The sequence below is a fragment of the Symsagittifera roscoffensis genome, chromosome 3, assembly GCF_963678635.1.
Source record: "Symsagittifera roscoffensis chromosome 3, txSymRosc1.1, whole genome shotgun sequence".
Classification (NCBI taxonomy): Eukaryota; Metazoa; Xenacoelomorpha; order Acoela; family Convolutidae; genus Symsagittifera; species Symsagittifera roscoffensis.
Genome location: NC_087064.1, coordinates 20,115,345 through 20,130,765, shown reverse-complemented (window position 1 = coordinate 20,130,765; position 15,421 = coordinate 20,115,345). Strand labels below are relative to the sequence as shown.

General features: G+C 35.1%; 3 protein-coding genes across 7 annotated transcripts in view; 2 read left to right on the top strand and 1 right to left on the bottom strand.

The window, feature by feature from the left end:
* LOC134842735 (WD repeat-containing protein 7-like) overlaps positions 1 to 15,421 on the bottom strand; it is a 625,416-nt gene that overhangs the window by 309,250 nt on the left and 300,745 nt on the right. The gene's annotated exons all lie outside the window — the stretch shown is intronic.
* The window catches only part of LOC134842737 (small ribosomal subunit protein uS8-like), a 121,367-nt gene that overhangs the window by 54,203 nt on the left and 51,743 nt on the right, over positions 1 to 15,421 (top strand). The gene's annotated exons all lie outside the window — the stretch shown is intronic.
* LOC134842733 (intermembrane lipid transfer protein VPS13C-like) overlaps positions 1 to 15,421 on the top strand; it is a 102,132-nt gene that overhangs the window by 61,923 nt on the left and 24,788 nt on the right. For 3 of the 5 annotated variants that reach the window (XM_063859203.1, XM_063859204.1, XM_063859201.1), the window contains 8 exons: positions 77 to 241; positions 543 to 668; positions 1,123 to 1,350; positions 1,508 to 1,642; positions 3,001 to 3,180; positions 6,854 to 7,101; positions 8,353 to 8,434; positions 9,622 to 9,654. In XM_063859203.1, coding sequence (XP_063715273.1) covers positions 77 to 241; positions 543 to 668; positions 1,123 to 1,350; positions 1,508 to 1,642; positions 3,001 to 3,180; positions 6,854 to 7,101; positions 8,353 to 8,434; positions 9,622 to 9,654 — 1,197 coding nt within the window. The remainder of the gene's footprint in view (positions 1 to 76; positions 242 to 542; positions 669 to 1,122; positions 1,351 to 1,507; positions 1,643 to 3,000; positions 3,181 to 6,853; positions 7,102 to 8,352; positions 8,435 to 9,621; positions 9,655 to 15,421) is intronic. The other 2 variants (XM_063859205.1, XM_063859202.1) reach the window with 2 other exon arrangements.

The window sequence follows — 15,421 nt, the reverse complement described above, 5'->3', positions numbered from 1 at the left end:
TCTTGTTTTTTATCGCAAGTGGTGTGAAGCTCAGCTTTGCATCTGTGTGATAAATGGGAGTTCTCTGTGTTTTTAGCGTGCGGATGATGAGAAAGTGCTGCTACACCCGCGTGACTTCGCCGGCATCACTCTGTTCACGCCCTCTAGTAAGGAGACAGTGGAGAAGATGCGACTGTGTGTGCGAGTGGACAACACCCTCTTCTCCGACAGTCTCAACATACAGGCTGTCGGTAACGCTGAGGTACACACTTGTTTGATACTATTTGGACGTTACGTAGAACAGACTAATTATAAGGGCGAAGTCTTCTCGTGGAACTTGGAGATCTTTGATCGTTGCGTCGACGAGAAAAGTTTTCCGATGGTACTTTGGTGTCTTCGGAACCCTATATTTGGAATAAAATTAGATTTGACATGATGAAATTAGCCTACAGAATATGAATTTGTTTTAGTGTGCACTTTAATGCACACTTGAGAATACTGCTCAATTTCTGTCCGTTCTCGAGCTTCACCTATTATGTCTTTGTGTATGTTTTGTGTGTCAGGTGGCAGTGTGTCCACGGAGGAGTGGAGGCGACCAATTGGTGGGAGTGACTAACACTCTATCCAAGATGGGATACACCAAAATCATTGTCATCACTCCCAACTTCATTCTACTCAACAACACTAAGGTGATTTATTTCATGCACTAGGAGTCTTACTTTAAGTATTGTCTTTCTCTTAGTCGGAAGATTTTCGGTCATTCATCATATTTTCTAAAATCTTACGGACGACTTTGAAGCTATTGGTAAAAGTTTCAAGGAACTTTTTCAAAGAGTGTAATCGATATTAGAGCTACACGGAGTAGTTTTGTCCTTGGAGTATAATCATGAGTATCACATAAGCTGGATGAATTTTCGTTTCACCTTTAAGACCGTTTATCCGTTAGGAAAATACAATCTGATCAGCTCTTACCGAACCGCATTTGAGCATTTTATTAAAATGAAGATTTATTGGTTAATATTGTCAGCTATGAAGTGCTACTCGACAAGAAACCAGCGAATAAATTTTATCACTGTTTTGTGTTTGTATTGTACAATGTTTTTGACAAAATTTTATCATTGTTTTTTGTGTGTCTTCCTATAGTACCATCTGGAGTACGCTCAGTTCTTCCAAGACCAAGACGCGAGTGAGTCTCAGACGTGGAAGCCTCTGGCCGAAGGAGGAGTTGTCGGGTTCTGGCCGGAGACGCAGGATATCCATGGGAATGATTGCAGGAAAAAGATGCAGATGATGCTGCGTATGGGTCCGAGCAGCACTTCCAAGCCCTTCTTCATTTCGCGCACGGACGATTTTCTGGTGCGCATGCAGCAGGTGAGAATTTTTTATCAAGTGAAAGCTTTCAGATAATCATAGAACTGGTTTTGGCTGACTCCTTTAGAAAATTGCTAAGCGACGTATCTTTTCTAAGCGACGTATCTGGTTTCGACTTCTGCATTTGCATTTGACTGGTTATGATGCATTTGTTTAGATTGGCTGTGTTCACATTTCTGTAAGCGTGAGCGAGAGTGCGACTACTATCACAGTGAACACTTACTTCCCGGGAGCAGCACCTGCTAAACTCTTCAATCTCACCGACAGAACCATACTACTATGGCAGAACCAGGTAACATACTACAGCAGTCCTGCAATGACGTCACTCTCTTCGAGATAATTACACAAGCAAAGTTTGTGTGATAGTATGAACTCTCTTTTTTTCCAACCTGAGTCGCAAATATTAGTGTTCATTTGAAAGTGTTCATTTTGATGAATAACCAGCTATTAAGTACAGCCAATGCTAAGGATATTAACACATACCATTATATTACGAATAGCACTTTAGCTTCAAGTTATCATGGATCTGTAGCGTAGAGGTAGGGAAGGAGACAAGCAACAAAATCAGATGGTTCGAACCTGGGCAGGGTCGGATGTTTTTAATGAACTTTTTCGTATGAAATTAAAATGTCGGATCTTTTCCAGTTTCCCCCCTTTCAAAATACCTAGTTTTATGTTTGTTTTACGTGTTATTACGGCTAAATGCGTGATGTTACGCTGTAAAGTATGAAGAACAAATCTGTTCACAGTTGTCGATTCGTTCACCACGCCAAACTTCATTGCATTATGACAAGGTTAAATAAGCTTTTCAAAATTGAATTTGAAAGGGGGTGACTGGAAAAGAGCCAAAATGCGTCTGCTCTATTAATTGAGGCATGTTAGTTGGTTAATCTTTTTTTGAAAATGACTGGTACTGCTAATACGTCATAGCTGGCTTATCGTGCGTCGTGCGTCACTTAAGAAGTTTTGTAGATGCAAAGTTTTACTCATTCAGTTTTCCCAGTAGCGTTATCGATCATGTTTATGCTTGTGCATGCGAAGTGCAACTTCGCCTCTGTTTTAGTTATCATTTTGCATATTATTGAAGCTTGGAAAATGCTTTTTGTTTCGACCAATGAAAATGGGGGGGGGGGACTTTGTATTCGGGTGTGTTTTAGATTTTTCATTTTTTTCAAGCAAAATCAGATATCACAAAAAAATCATAGAATTGAGTTGAGTGTTATATCATATAGATATTTTAGTCGCGATACTTTTTTTTATTATTTCTCATTTTTCAAAGAAAACTTTTCAATATGCATATTTTACTATATCGGAAATCACTAAAATCTGGTCTTCGTTCAAATCCTTTCATCGCACCATGCACAAAAAATTGAAAATAATTTTGAAAAAAACTTTATTGTCCCAACCAAGCGCTGATCTAGGAATTTCTCGGCGGGGGGTGCGGATTTCCAAAAAATGGAAAATGTTGTTGACCTTTTTTTAGGTCGAACAAATTGATTTTCTGAGCTTTCCCAAACCACTATAAAGACCCTGTTTTGCACCCCTCCCCCCTAAATCCGCTACTGGTCCCAACCCTCTACGTGTCTGATAAGGACAAAGCTTTCACCTAAAGCTTGTGTTTGATGAGGAATTTTTTGTTATTTTTTTCAGAAATCAGAGCGTGAAGCGAGTAATTCGGCTTTTAAGGCGGCTTTGCCCTCCTTTATTGCACATCATCTAGAGTCTTCTTCTTCGTCCTCCTCTTCGGAGTCTGAGTTCGAAGAGTATGACCTCGCAGATAGTCCAAATCTGTTCACTCTAAAAGTATCTCGGACCAAAAGCTTGTCCAACGTAAGCGACACTTGAATGATAGATTCTTTTTTTTCTGCGAGCCAACTGATCAAATTTGTTGTAGAATATAGCAGCTGTTCTGTTCGCAACTGCTTCGTTCGGGTCGGGAAGAAATGGCCGTTGAAATAGGTCACTTCTGAGGTTTTTCTTGTTAGTCTTCATTGTCTCAATTCAAATTTTGACATATTGATTTGGTCATGAGTGTTCATGATTGATGGAAATTTTCAGTTATTTAGATCGTGTGGATTTTTCATGCTAAAAATGATATCTTGGCTGTTAGTTTTTTTTAGAAGTGGATGATAGCTATTCAGACTCTTATTTAGGTCGTGATGATTTTTCAGGAAAAGTTTAAAATTTTGTTCAGTGTCAAATTCATTTTTCGTGATTTGAATTTGATTTTTTTTTACAAGTTCAGACAATTTCTTTTGTTAAAAGGAAGGCAAATTCCACTATCGGACAGCAAAAGTGTAGAACTCACAAAAAACGTGATGGATTTCTAGTTTCGAAAATGTTTAACTTTCAGATTTCCCAGTGAGATGAAAATTTTACCTTGGGATCCTGTTTTTTCATATGAGACTAATTTTATCTTTTGAAGATTTTTTTGAAATTTCTTCAAGAAAGAGATTAAGATGTTTTAGAAAATTGTAGTTGAGTTTTAGTTTTTTCAACCAAACTCGCATAAGTTAGTGCTCAATGAAAATTAGTTCTCTATGAAAGTGCTCTTTTTTTTATCTGTTTATGGCAATTGAATAGCCTGAATTTTATTCAATTCATTGATGGCTGGTGTTTTTCAAAAAATTTTTCTCATGTTTTTCTTAGTGTTTCAAAGCCCTTTCTGTCGGTTTTTGTTTGAATTTGCTAAGTGCAGCTGTTTAGGTTTTCACCGTAAATTTAACTTTTTGATTGCTGAAATTACAATCTATCTTTTGAGCCAGTTTGCGCAAATTGTGTTAGTTTCATTGAGGCACAATCCATTTTGTGAATTCAATAGTGTATGTTTATGCCAAGAGGTGGTTTGCTTTGTTCAAGTTGAAAAAGTCATAAACTGGTTCAGTCTGAAATTTGATTTTCCGTGGTTTTAATTAAAGTTTTTAAGTTAAAATAATTTGCTAAAAGGAAGATATTTTAAGTTACCCAATCATGAAAATGGATATGGCTAAAACGATAATGGATAACGATATGTCTAATGGATAAAACATGATTCTGTAGTTTCAGTGTATTTACACAAGCCAGGCTTGGTCTAATACTACGAAGCAACTTTTTTCCGACAAAAAACAAAGAATGTGCCTATTTGGTGGAAATTTTTGGTATATAAACAAAGTTCTATGTGCTGGAATGAAATTTCCGACCTGTAGTTGAGAATCCTAATCTACAGTTCGGAAATTTGGTTCCGGCACATGGCAAAAATTTTATTTTTCATGGCTTCTGTTTATTATTTTTTCCTTGTTTCTTTTTTGTCCTTTTAGAGCTGTTCTTTGTCGTTTTTTCGTTCGTGCAGTGCAGCTTGGACGCTGTTTAGTTTTCAGTTTCCCCATAGAGTAAAAAATTACTTATTGATTCAGCTTTTGCAAATTGGGATAGCTGTATCACAAAAAATAAATCGTTAAAGGTTTTTGAAATTGCAAGAGCTTCAACCTCAAATAATTGTTTTGTTTGAGTTTTTGAGAGGAAACTGTTTTAAAAATCAATCCTGAAACATTTTGGAAGCTCAAACAGCTCAACGCTGGTGTTTTTTAAGTTGAAAAATTTTCCAAAAAAATCAGTAATTTTTTTGTTAATTATAGTTCATTGATACATTTCTTATTGTCTTTGGCCATATTTAAGAGCCGATGAAAGTACTTCAGCCTCTTATGTAGATCGTGATGATTTTTTCTCAGTTTTTGTTCTGGAAAGGTCTTAATATGTTTTTTTTACAGAAGTGCTTTCATACATATTTATAAATTTATGAATGCTTCTAGGTATATATGGACTATTTGACTTCAATTCAATATCATTTGCTAAAAGTTAGGTAAGTTGCGCTCTTCAATTACAAAAGTCTAGTGGCCACGAAAAATGTTATTGACTTCTAGTTTTGAAAATGGAATTTAATTTTCATACTGCCCATCGTAAAAAAACTTAACCGATCATTTTGTTTTTCTCCAATTGTGTTAATTTTATCGAAAAAGTCTACCCTAAATTGTTCTTGAAATTCAAAGAGCCAAGAAGCTTTTGAAGATTTTTTCATTTTGAACTTTTTTCTTTGAAATTGTGAGTTTTTTTTCTGTTTCCTTGCGTTCATTGGCCCTTTCCAACTGTCTGATGGCTATATTTGCTTTCCTTGTTCATCAGCACTTTTCCAACTGTCTATTGGCAGTATTTAACAAATTTTGTTTCCTTGTAGCGAGTTTGTATCCCCTATAACTCACTAATTCAGCTGTTATCTAATAGTAATTTTATCGAATCCCTTTTTGTTCGAGAGGGAAATAAATAAAAAGATCCAAAAGCTTGAATTCAGAGACCATGATTGCTAATGCGTAGCGTTGTGTCAAAATGCGATATATTTTACACATGTGCAGCCTAGTGACATATTACGAACTTTTTTTCCATTCCAAGTCGCAAAAAAGTGCTACTTCGTGCTGGCCCTTTTGCAGCCAGAGCATTATACCTGGTTAAGAGTGGATGAACATAGATATATTGGTCGTGATGATTTCGTTATTTTCAGGAATAGTCTTAAAATTTGTTCGGGCTCAAATTTACTTTTTCGAGTTCCAGTTTCGAAAAAGGATTTTAATATTCAGATTTCCCAGCGGAGTTAACAATTTACTTTTGATCCGGTGCTTCTCAAATTGGGTTATTTCTATCAATAAAACCCCAATTATAAATCGTTCATGAAAAACGAAGAGCTTTAATGGCATGAATTTTGATTTAAAATTCGAAAGATGAATTTTATAAAAAACGAGTCAGTTTTTTTTTCTGTTTACTTTCGTTGATAAATTTTCCAATGGTCAGTTGACTCTTTTATTATGTACAGCTCATTTCCTCAGTTAAAAGGAAGGAAAACTCCACTATCAAACAGCAAAAATGTAAAGGTTCCGAAAAAACATGATCAACTTCTATTTTGAAAAGTGGATTTGGTTTTTCAAATTTTCTTGCGGAATAAAAACTTTAAATTTTGATCCTGTTTTCCCAAAATAAGGTAATTTTAGCAAATTCGTTGACTTTTTTCCACGTCTGATTTGCTTGTGTCTGCAACAAGTGCAGCTGAGTTTTTGTGCATGAATTACGAAAATGACGTTAAAGATTGAACTTAACAAATTTGATTTTTACTCGTTTCAAAAAACCCCAAAAACAATCGATGATTTTTAACTGATTTACATTTTTGTTTGCAGTTTGTAACGATTGCTTAAATCTAATTTTCTACAATCACTAAAATTTTTGTGATAATTTTCTTTTGCTGGATATAGCTTTTGGCTATCAATCAGGCTTAAATGCCATATTGTTTATCGCAGACACAGACTTAAATGGTTGTTTCTCGTGAAGTAACTAATTAATTATGTTGGGCGTTATCAAGAATCAGTAGAACCCTCCAAGAAAAATCATTTAACTGACCTGTCTCTACAGTATTCAGCAGAGGGCAAAATTAAGTGCCCTGCCGACTCAAGTACATTTTGAGTAACTTTCGTTTTATATTCAGGATCCGGCGCCTCCCGAGAAGACATATGTGCTCGCGCCTAACACCCACATGTTGTTCACGTGGACAGACCCCACTGCACAGAGACTGCTATGCTACAAAGTGGATGGACAACTCACATCTAGTCCCCACCAGAAGGGAGACAAGCAGCAGAACAAGCCTGTACATCCCTTTTTTGATCTCCAGAAGGACGAGTTCCAGGAGATCCAGTGTGGCCAACTTGATGGCAGTGGTGAAGGCGTGGCTAAAAGGTGTGTACATCATTTTCGACAGAACTAAAATTTTAGGCTTGTATGTGCTTGATGGCTTCGAAGTTGAAATTCGAAATCTTTGATCGCCATCGTCTGCTTACATTTTTTTCATTATGCTTGCGATCACCTTAAAGTGTTATTACGAACCTTCTTTTTTTAACACTTGCGATCAGCTTAATGTGTTATTATGAACCTTTTTTTATCTGACCTAACATTCGCAAATAAAAGTGTTCATTAAAAGTGTTCACTTATTTGGAAATTTCAATGTAGCATTGGAAATTGCATAGCATCTGTTCTCTTCTTAAATGGCTGCTAGTGTTTGGAAATTAATAAGATTTCGTGGCTGAGAGGATAGCGTGTGAGTCTCCTAATCTGTAGGTTCTAGGTGCGGATCTCAGAGTTGCTGAAGTTTTGTAACTAATTAGAGGCTTATTTCACTTTATTGCACTTTATAGAGCTACTTTTTGTCGTGCAGATTTCTATAATATCTTTTTTTAAAGTATTTGACATTTGTTTGCCATTTACACAAGTAAAGCGTAGTGTGATAATCCGATATATTTATTCCTAAGTCTCAAATAAAAGTGCCACCGCAGGCAAAATTCTGGAAAAGAAAGCAGGCCACAAAAGGCGTTTGAGTCTTTTTTTAAGAGTCAATGAACGTAGTGAAGACTTATTTAGGTCGTGATGTTTTTTTTCAGGAATAGTTTAAATTTTGTGCACGCTCGAATGTGATTTTTCGCTGTTTTTTCATCTTTTTAAGTTCAGTTCATTTCTTTTGTTAAAAGAAGGCAAATTTCACAATCGAACAGCTAAAGTGTAAAGGTCACAAAAATGTTATCGACTTTTCATTTCGAAAATGGATTTTAATTTTCACATTTACCAGCGAAATAAAAACAGTACTAATTGATTGACTTTTTCAAAATTAGTTATTTGTATCAAAAAAGTGTCAATCATAAATTGTTCTTGATATTCAAAGAGTTTTAGTTTCAAGGCCATATATTATTTTACTTTGGAATTCGAAAATTAAATTAAGTCGGATTTTTTTGTTTCCTTGCGTTCACTGACTCGTCAGCAAAAATTGGTGTTCCTCATCATAAAATTGTGTACTTAAAATAGTATCTAAGTAGGGCACTTTTGGGTCGACAGGGAGTCGAATCACTGAGAGGGGGGCATCCCCCTAAATCTGCAACTGTAGTGCTCCGTTGTTTACAGTTATAGTTTGTAAAGACGGATATTACTCTTTGTTTTCAGGTACTACGGAGCCAGTATGTTGTGCAGACAGCAGAGAGTTCTCGTGTTCACTGACGATCAGTGTCTGGCCACTGGAACTAAAGTGAGTTTAAATACCCATTTAAGTTTTCAATCATTATTTGCTCTTGGCTTACTGAAGTGCACATTTAAAAGAGATGGTTGCTCATTGATTTGTCCTCATACAATTAAATCACCATTTCATTCACTCGAGTTGGCTCACTGACACATGTTTTTTTAGCAAACTGACCTTTCGGCATGTTGAAATGTCTTCAATTTTTCTAATCCGACTTCGGTGATATAATTCGGTTGACATAAACAATATTATGCAGTGCAATTGTTGTTGTCACAGATGCTGTGAAAGAATGAATTTAGATCACACTTTTCAAGGTAAGCTGATGCAATGCTGATTTGAATCATCAAGAACAAAAGATTAAAACTTAGAGCTCGTTTTCTCTCAATTGGGTTAGGACAAAAATTGCTTAAAATGATGCCAGAGGACTTAAATTTTCACCGAAAATGGGTTCTTCTGTAATATAGAAACAGTATGTGCCGGATAAAAATTGTTTGGCTAAGTTAGACGCTTATTTTAACATAATTTATGCAAAAATTGATAGTTTTTTTCGTGTAATTTACTAGCTGAATTTTTTTAGCCAAAATGGCCTTTTTAATGAAGAATATTTGCTCCCGATTTTTACAAATGAAGCTGCAACATTAATTCCAACAAAGTTCTGAACAACTTTTGTCTAATTGTAACCCAATTTTAGAAAACGCGATAAAATTTCAGGTTTTAATCGCTTTGTCATAATAAATTTAACTAGCTCTGTAATAGTTCGGCAAATTTCTTCATGCTCTCGGAGGTGTTATGAATTGGTTCAGGATCATATGATGAAAATGCTTGGTCATACATAAGTCTTAAGGGTTATTCTTCCTACTCATAAAAGGATATTGGTCCATTAAAGCTAGTGAATTAGATGAAAGGAAGTAAAATATGTAAATGGTTTATATTTAGATTTGAGTAATTGATAAGTGAAGACTCTTCAAGCTCTTCTATAACTGTCTCATGTGCATATCATTCTAAATGCTGAAAAAGCTGTTAGCTGGAATAAGTTTATAATCCATAGGTGATGAGAATTTAATAAATTATTTTCATTAACGGGACCTCTTTTGGCTGCATCGTGTTTCTCTTCGCAATTTTCCACGCGGAACCTACTGTCATCATTAAATGTTGAAATATGTTATTTTTATTGATGAGAGAAACTTTTGGTTTAGTACGACGATGATTATGAGGACTACTGTAACGTGGTATGTTGAACGCCTTTCATTCTTGGGTTCTTTTTGGTCAGTTCGCCCAAAACCTCTAAATTGACAGCATAATCAAGGTCTTAATTTTTATGAGCTCTTGCAACAATTAACTGCGAAACTCTTCGCTGAGTGACTATAAGACGCTTCTATGCAAAAGACCTCATTATAAAAAGAGGAGTTTTTTTATAAGCGAAAGTATCCGTTTGCTGTACAAATACCTCAGGAGGAATGATCCGAATACTTTTTACGCCGATAAAAATATTCTGATATGGGGTGCCGCTATGGAAAGCAGCTTAAAAGTAAGAAATTTGAAAGAGTAATGAACGTAGTGTGACTTGTGATTTCTTTTTAAGTTCAAAGCATTTCCATTGTTAAAAGGAATGCAAACTCCACTATCGAGCAGCAAAAATCTAAAGGTCACGAAAAACGTGATCGACTTCTAATTTCGAAAATGGAAATTAATTATCAGATTTCCCAGCAAAATAAAAGTTTTCTCTGTTGATTCAGTTTAAGTGCTTTATGGCCCTCTGATTTTTTTTGAAATTCAAAAGTTGAAGGTTTTTAAAAAAAGTTTTTTTTTCAGTTTCCTTGCGTTCAGTACTCATGTTTTAAGTTTACACATGTTCAATTTCAATATATTTTATACTGCTCAAGTCACTTTGGTGAGCATTTTAGAAGCAATTTTGTTGCTGACTGGTATTTACAATTAATTACAGGATGCAGGATGTGTTAACTGACGAGTACAGCTTAGCGAATGGGTTAAAAGAAAACTTTAATCCCGTGTAGTTAACAAAATAAACTGTTTGCAAAGACCATGTAGTTTCAATGAGCGAATTGAAGTCATTTTTAGGTCGTGTTGTTTTTTAGTAAGAGTAATAAACGTAGTGAAGACTCCTATGTAGGTCTTGCTGATTTTTTTTAGGAAAAAGTTTTAAAATATTGATGCACTTAGGTATATATGCACTTTTTAAGTTCAATTGAAATTCATCTGCTGAAAGTGACGTAAATAGCATTCTCCAAATATGAACGTGGAAGTGGCGCAAAAAAAACGTGAAAGATTTCTAGTTTCGAAAGTGGAATTTAATTTTAAGATTTCCAGCAGAATAAAACTTTACCTGTTGATCTAGTTTTCTCAAATTGGTAAAATGTTATCAAAAAAGCGCCAATCATAAATCGTTCTAGAAACTCAAAGAGCTTAAAGGGCATGCGTTTTTTTTTCTTTGAAATTCTAAAGTTAAGATTTTTATAAAACAAAGTCAGTGTTTTTTTATTGTTTACTTGCGTTCATTTCTCTTTTCCGATCTTCGATTGGCTATCTCATTTTTTTTAAGGAAAACGTTTTTACCCTTGCTATAAGCAATTGTTTTGCAATAATCGGGTACAAAATTTTTTCCCGTAAATAACTTTGTTTACAGGACTCATCTCCTGGTGTGGTGTATTATGAATTCAATTTTCTTAGTTTCTCCTGCACACGGCCTGGAGGCAACGATTACAACTGGGATGGCAAAAGTTCTGTGTTTCAATCTGATCAGGAGCTATTTTCATTGAAACGGAAAATATTTTGTTTCAAATTTATTTGTCGAGCTACTAATTGTCTGCTTTTGTTTTGTCGGCTTAGTTTCCACATCTAAGGGTCTTTTTTGCTGCATACAGTTTTCATTGTAGTTGCTTTTAGTTTTAAGCATTTCAAATATCCGGCCCAATCGAAATTTGTTTTTATATTGTTTGTTATTTTGCCAAGTCTATTTGATAAAATATCGTTTTCTTTTTGTCTTTTCTTCAGCTTGAAAGTTTTCGACTTACTTGATATCGACTTAGCCTCTTTCGACGTTTGATGATCGAAAAAAGTTTTTGTGTGCGTATGTGTTGTAGGGGAAGGGGGACTTTTTTGTTTGCTTAGAATTTTTTGACTTTTCTTCTGTCATGAAGGGTTTCTGCTCGGGTTTTTACCTCTTGTTAAGTTTTGCTCCGATCCCAATTTTGGTTTCTATTAGGACAGTACACGATTTTTTCCAATAAGATTTTGCCCAACAATTTTGGTTGATTTTCAGCTGATTGGATGTCGGCTTTAAATATGTCGGCCTCATATTTTATTTCCTACAATTTTCCGATATTATTTATGAAATCGTTAAAAGTTAAAACCCTTCCTAAAATTTTTCAATGCTCAAAATCAATCCCACTCGGAACTGTTTAAAAAACTTAAATAAATTTCTGTTTTTTTTTGTTTTTTTTTTTAATTTGAAGTCCGTTGTTCGAAATCTTCTTAGATAGTTCAAGAGCGTCTTGCTGTTTTGTCCCTGTACTTGTTGTATCGCAAGGGGTACGAAGCTCAGCTTCTCAGTGTAAAGTTTGTCTGAAGTTAAAAAACGTCTCAAGTTTAATCAAATTCATTTGCTGAATGGAAGGTAAATGGCACTGTCCAATATGAAAAGCGCAAATGGCGCAAAAATTGTAAGTTAATTTAGTTTCGAAAATGAACCTAAATTTTCAGAAACAAAGCTAACAATTTTTCATTTTCATTGAGCTCAGCGGAACTTTTTCAACTGTTTATCACCTATGTTTCTGCTCAATTAATTTTCTTTAAAAAACGTAAGATTCGCTGTGTTCTGAGTTCGTTAACACAGTTTCAACGAGCCTTTGGCATGTTCGTTTTTCCTTGAGTTGTGTTTTCGTGAACTAACCAAAAAGACCCTTCTATTCTATTCATGTTTTTCTCCTCATCGGCTGAGGATCAGATCTATCTCTACCGCACTCGCACAAATACTGTTCCTCAAACATAAATATTAATTGCAACTAAAAAGCGTTCAAGTGTTGTAGAAAAACTGGCTTAGCTTAGCAATTGTTGGTTTTGGGTTAACAACAACAGGTCGGTTTTGTTTCAGTCTTGCGATGAGGTAATAAAAACTTCATATCTGTCAGTTAACCAAGAAGAGACACCCTTGTTTGTTTCATCGTGCAAGTTCTCAACTTAACATTTATTTATGTCGCTGCAAATCCTGAGAACTCATTGAGTGTCAATGAACAGAAGCCTTTCTATCTAAAATATCTGTTCTTTATTTAGCGGTTGCCCTTTATTTGAGTTCTTTCCGTTTAATTGTTGAGCATAATGAAGAATTTTTAGTATAAATATATCCGGGCTTTATCTCTCGAGTATCGGTTAATTAACTCTCAATTTTTTTTCACAATGCTTAAACCACCACGTCATGTTTTTCGAAGTTTCATAGCACATCGATTTTTCATCCAGCTTTGAGGTCACACTTACTCATTGTTTTTTTTGCCCAAGCAAACGCTTGTGTTATGGTATAAAATCCTTTTTCCAATCGAAGCTTCACAAATGTGTGTAGAAATTTTTTGTGTTCAAGAATATCTGTAATGTGTAGCATGTTTTTTATCCGCTTGATTGAAGCGCAATCATTGCTGCCTTGAATTTATGTATTAATTTTAAAAGTTAGTTATCTATAAAATATGAATTTTGAATAATTTAAATATCATTTCCTTTTTCTCCATAGGATAGCATTTTTTGTACTGTTACTCAACTTAATTAAGATTTTTAAGCTTTTCCTCAAAATGTTGCTGTTAATTAAATCAATTTAGATTTTCTGAAAGTCGTGTTTTGTCTCACCTAAATTGATTGTACGGTTGATCCAACTGTTGAGGACTACAGAAAGGAAGGTGAGCTAGTGAACAAAGAAGATTAGTTATCTGGTGCTCTATTGTTTGATTGCAATAATTAGCTTTAAAAAAATTTCAAAGTTTATCAAGAGTCTATGAACGTAATTTTTTTTTCACGAAAAGTGCTTCAAAATGCTCTAATAACAAAGAAGTGCTTCATAATTTTAAATACACATATGAATGACCTGGGTCTAGGACTAAATCCCCCAGGATAAAATCCCCCAGGATAAAATCCCACCGGATATAATCCCCCAGGACTAAATCCCCCGTAGGACCAAATCCCCCTAGGACAAAATCCCCCAGTTTCTAGTTTAAAATCCCCCACATTCGAATTCAACAAAACAGCGACACTAAAACTTGAATTAAAAGATGAAAGATAATTAACAGAAAAAAAGTAGATAGATTAAAGACTAAAAACTAAAAGGACAAGTTAACAGCTATGGCTTTAAGATAATCCAACTCCTTGTAGTTAGCGGCAGAGCATACAATTCTCTTTATCCTCCCAAAATTATCCTCTTTCCTTGTATGGACTTTCTTGCCGAGCTGCATTTGAGCAAAACTGAACGATTGCAGTGATTGCTGCCTCTGAATTGCCTCAATGAACTTCCAAATGTCAGGATTTGACATTTGGAGCATAGATTCGAATCCACGGTGGAATCCTTCAAGGGCATTGTTTGTTCTGGGGAGGTCGTCAATGGTCCTGAAGTAAACGTTCCACATATCCATGTCGAATCGCGATTTAACAGACCTTTACATTGATTGCACAAAATGTCATATTTGGGATTCGAACTCACGCTAAGGAATCGACATTGTTTTCCATTCACTTGTCGTACTGACTGTGCCACGTGGCTTATTAATTTTTGCAATCGAAGCTCATTCTTATAGGAAGTCAACTGAATGCTGGAATCTTAAAGTTGCTAAAAAGTCACGTCAAAATGGCGATGCATGTATAAATGGAAGTCAGTTCAAAATGGAATCAATAGAAACATGAAATTATATAATGTGTACAGTTTGATTTCCATTATAGTGAATAAAATATGGGGGATTTTGTCCTAGGGGGATTCGGTCCTATGGGGGATTTAGTCCTGTGGCATTATATCCGGTGGGATTTTATCCTGGGGGATTTTATCCTGGGGATTTAGTCCGCGAGCGGAATGACCTAACGTATATGTGCCCTTTCTGAGTTCAGTTCAACTTCATTTGATAGAAAGTAGACAAAATGCACTATCCAATTATGAAAGCTAAAATGGCACGTGAAAAACGAATTTAATTTTTAGATTTCCCAGCGGAATAAAAACTTACATAATGGTCCAGTTTTCTCAAATTGGGTTAGTTTCATCATAACAGTGCCCATCTAAATTGCTCTTAAAACTCAAGGCAAAGAGTTTTAACGCCATACATTTTTATTTGAAATTCAAAAGTTGAAAATTTTTAAAACAAGTTTTTTTTGCTGTTTCTTTCTATCATTGAATTTTTTCCAATTGTCTGTTAGCTGTTTTTATTGCCAGACTCTTTTTATTTTAAGGCTCCTTTTTGCCATTTTTGCTTACGTTTGCGCTGTACAGCTAGACTCTTTGTTTACGTTACTATTAGTCAATTGTTCACTTGTTTGCTAGAAATATCTGCATGCGAAAATTTTATCTTGTTAATTGTGTCAATCTTATTATATAACAACCAAAAATCTTTAATTAATGCAAGGAATGTCTGAAGTTTTCTAGTCGTAGCCCTCCTAATTCGGCTCGATAGCCAAAAGTTTGAATTTGTTTTCTTTGCTGCTTTTAATTACTTCCTAAATCCTCCCTGACACCAATGGAGCTGGATGGAGGCTAGTTGTACATTAGGCACCCCCTTGAGCTCATACCGCAGTACACTTTCACGACATCCATTATTGGCCGACCGACCCTTAATTTTATCTCAAGAAGCATTAGAATACTAATTTTAAGGAGGCGCCTACAAAAAAAACGATTTAATGTAAAACATGTCGACAAAATAGCGCTTTTATGATGTATTGAGAGAGCTCAAAAATTCAATTTAGTCGGCCTACAAAAACTCAACAAGATTCTTTTGAAAATCCGTTTACCCCATTCTCGATAAA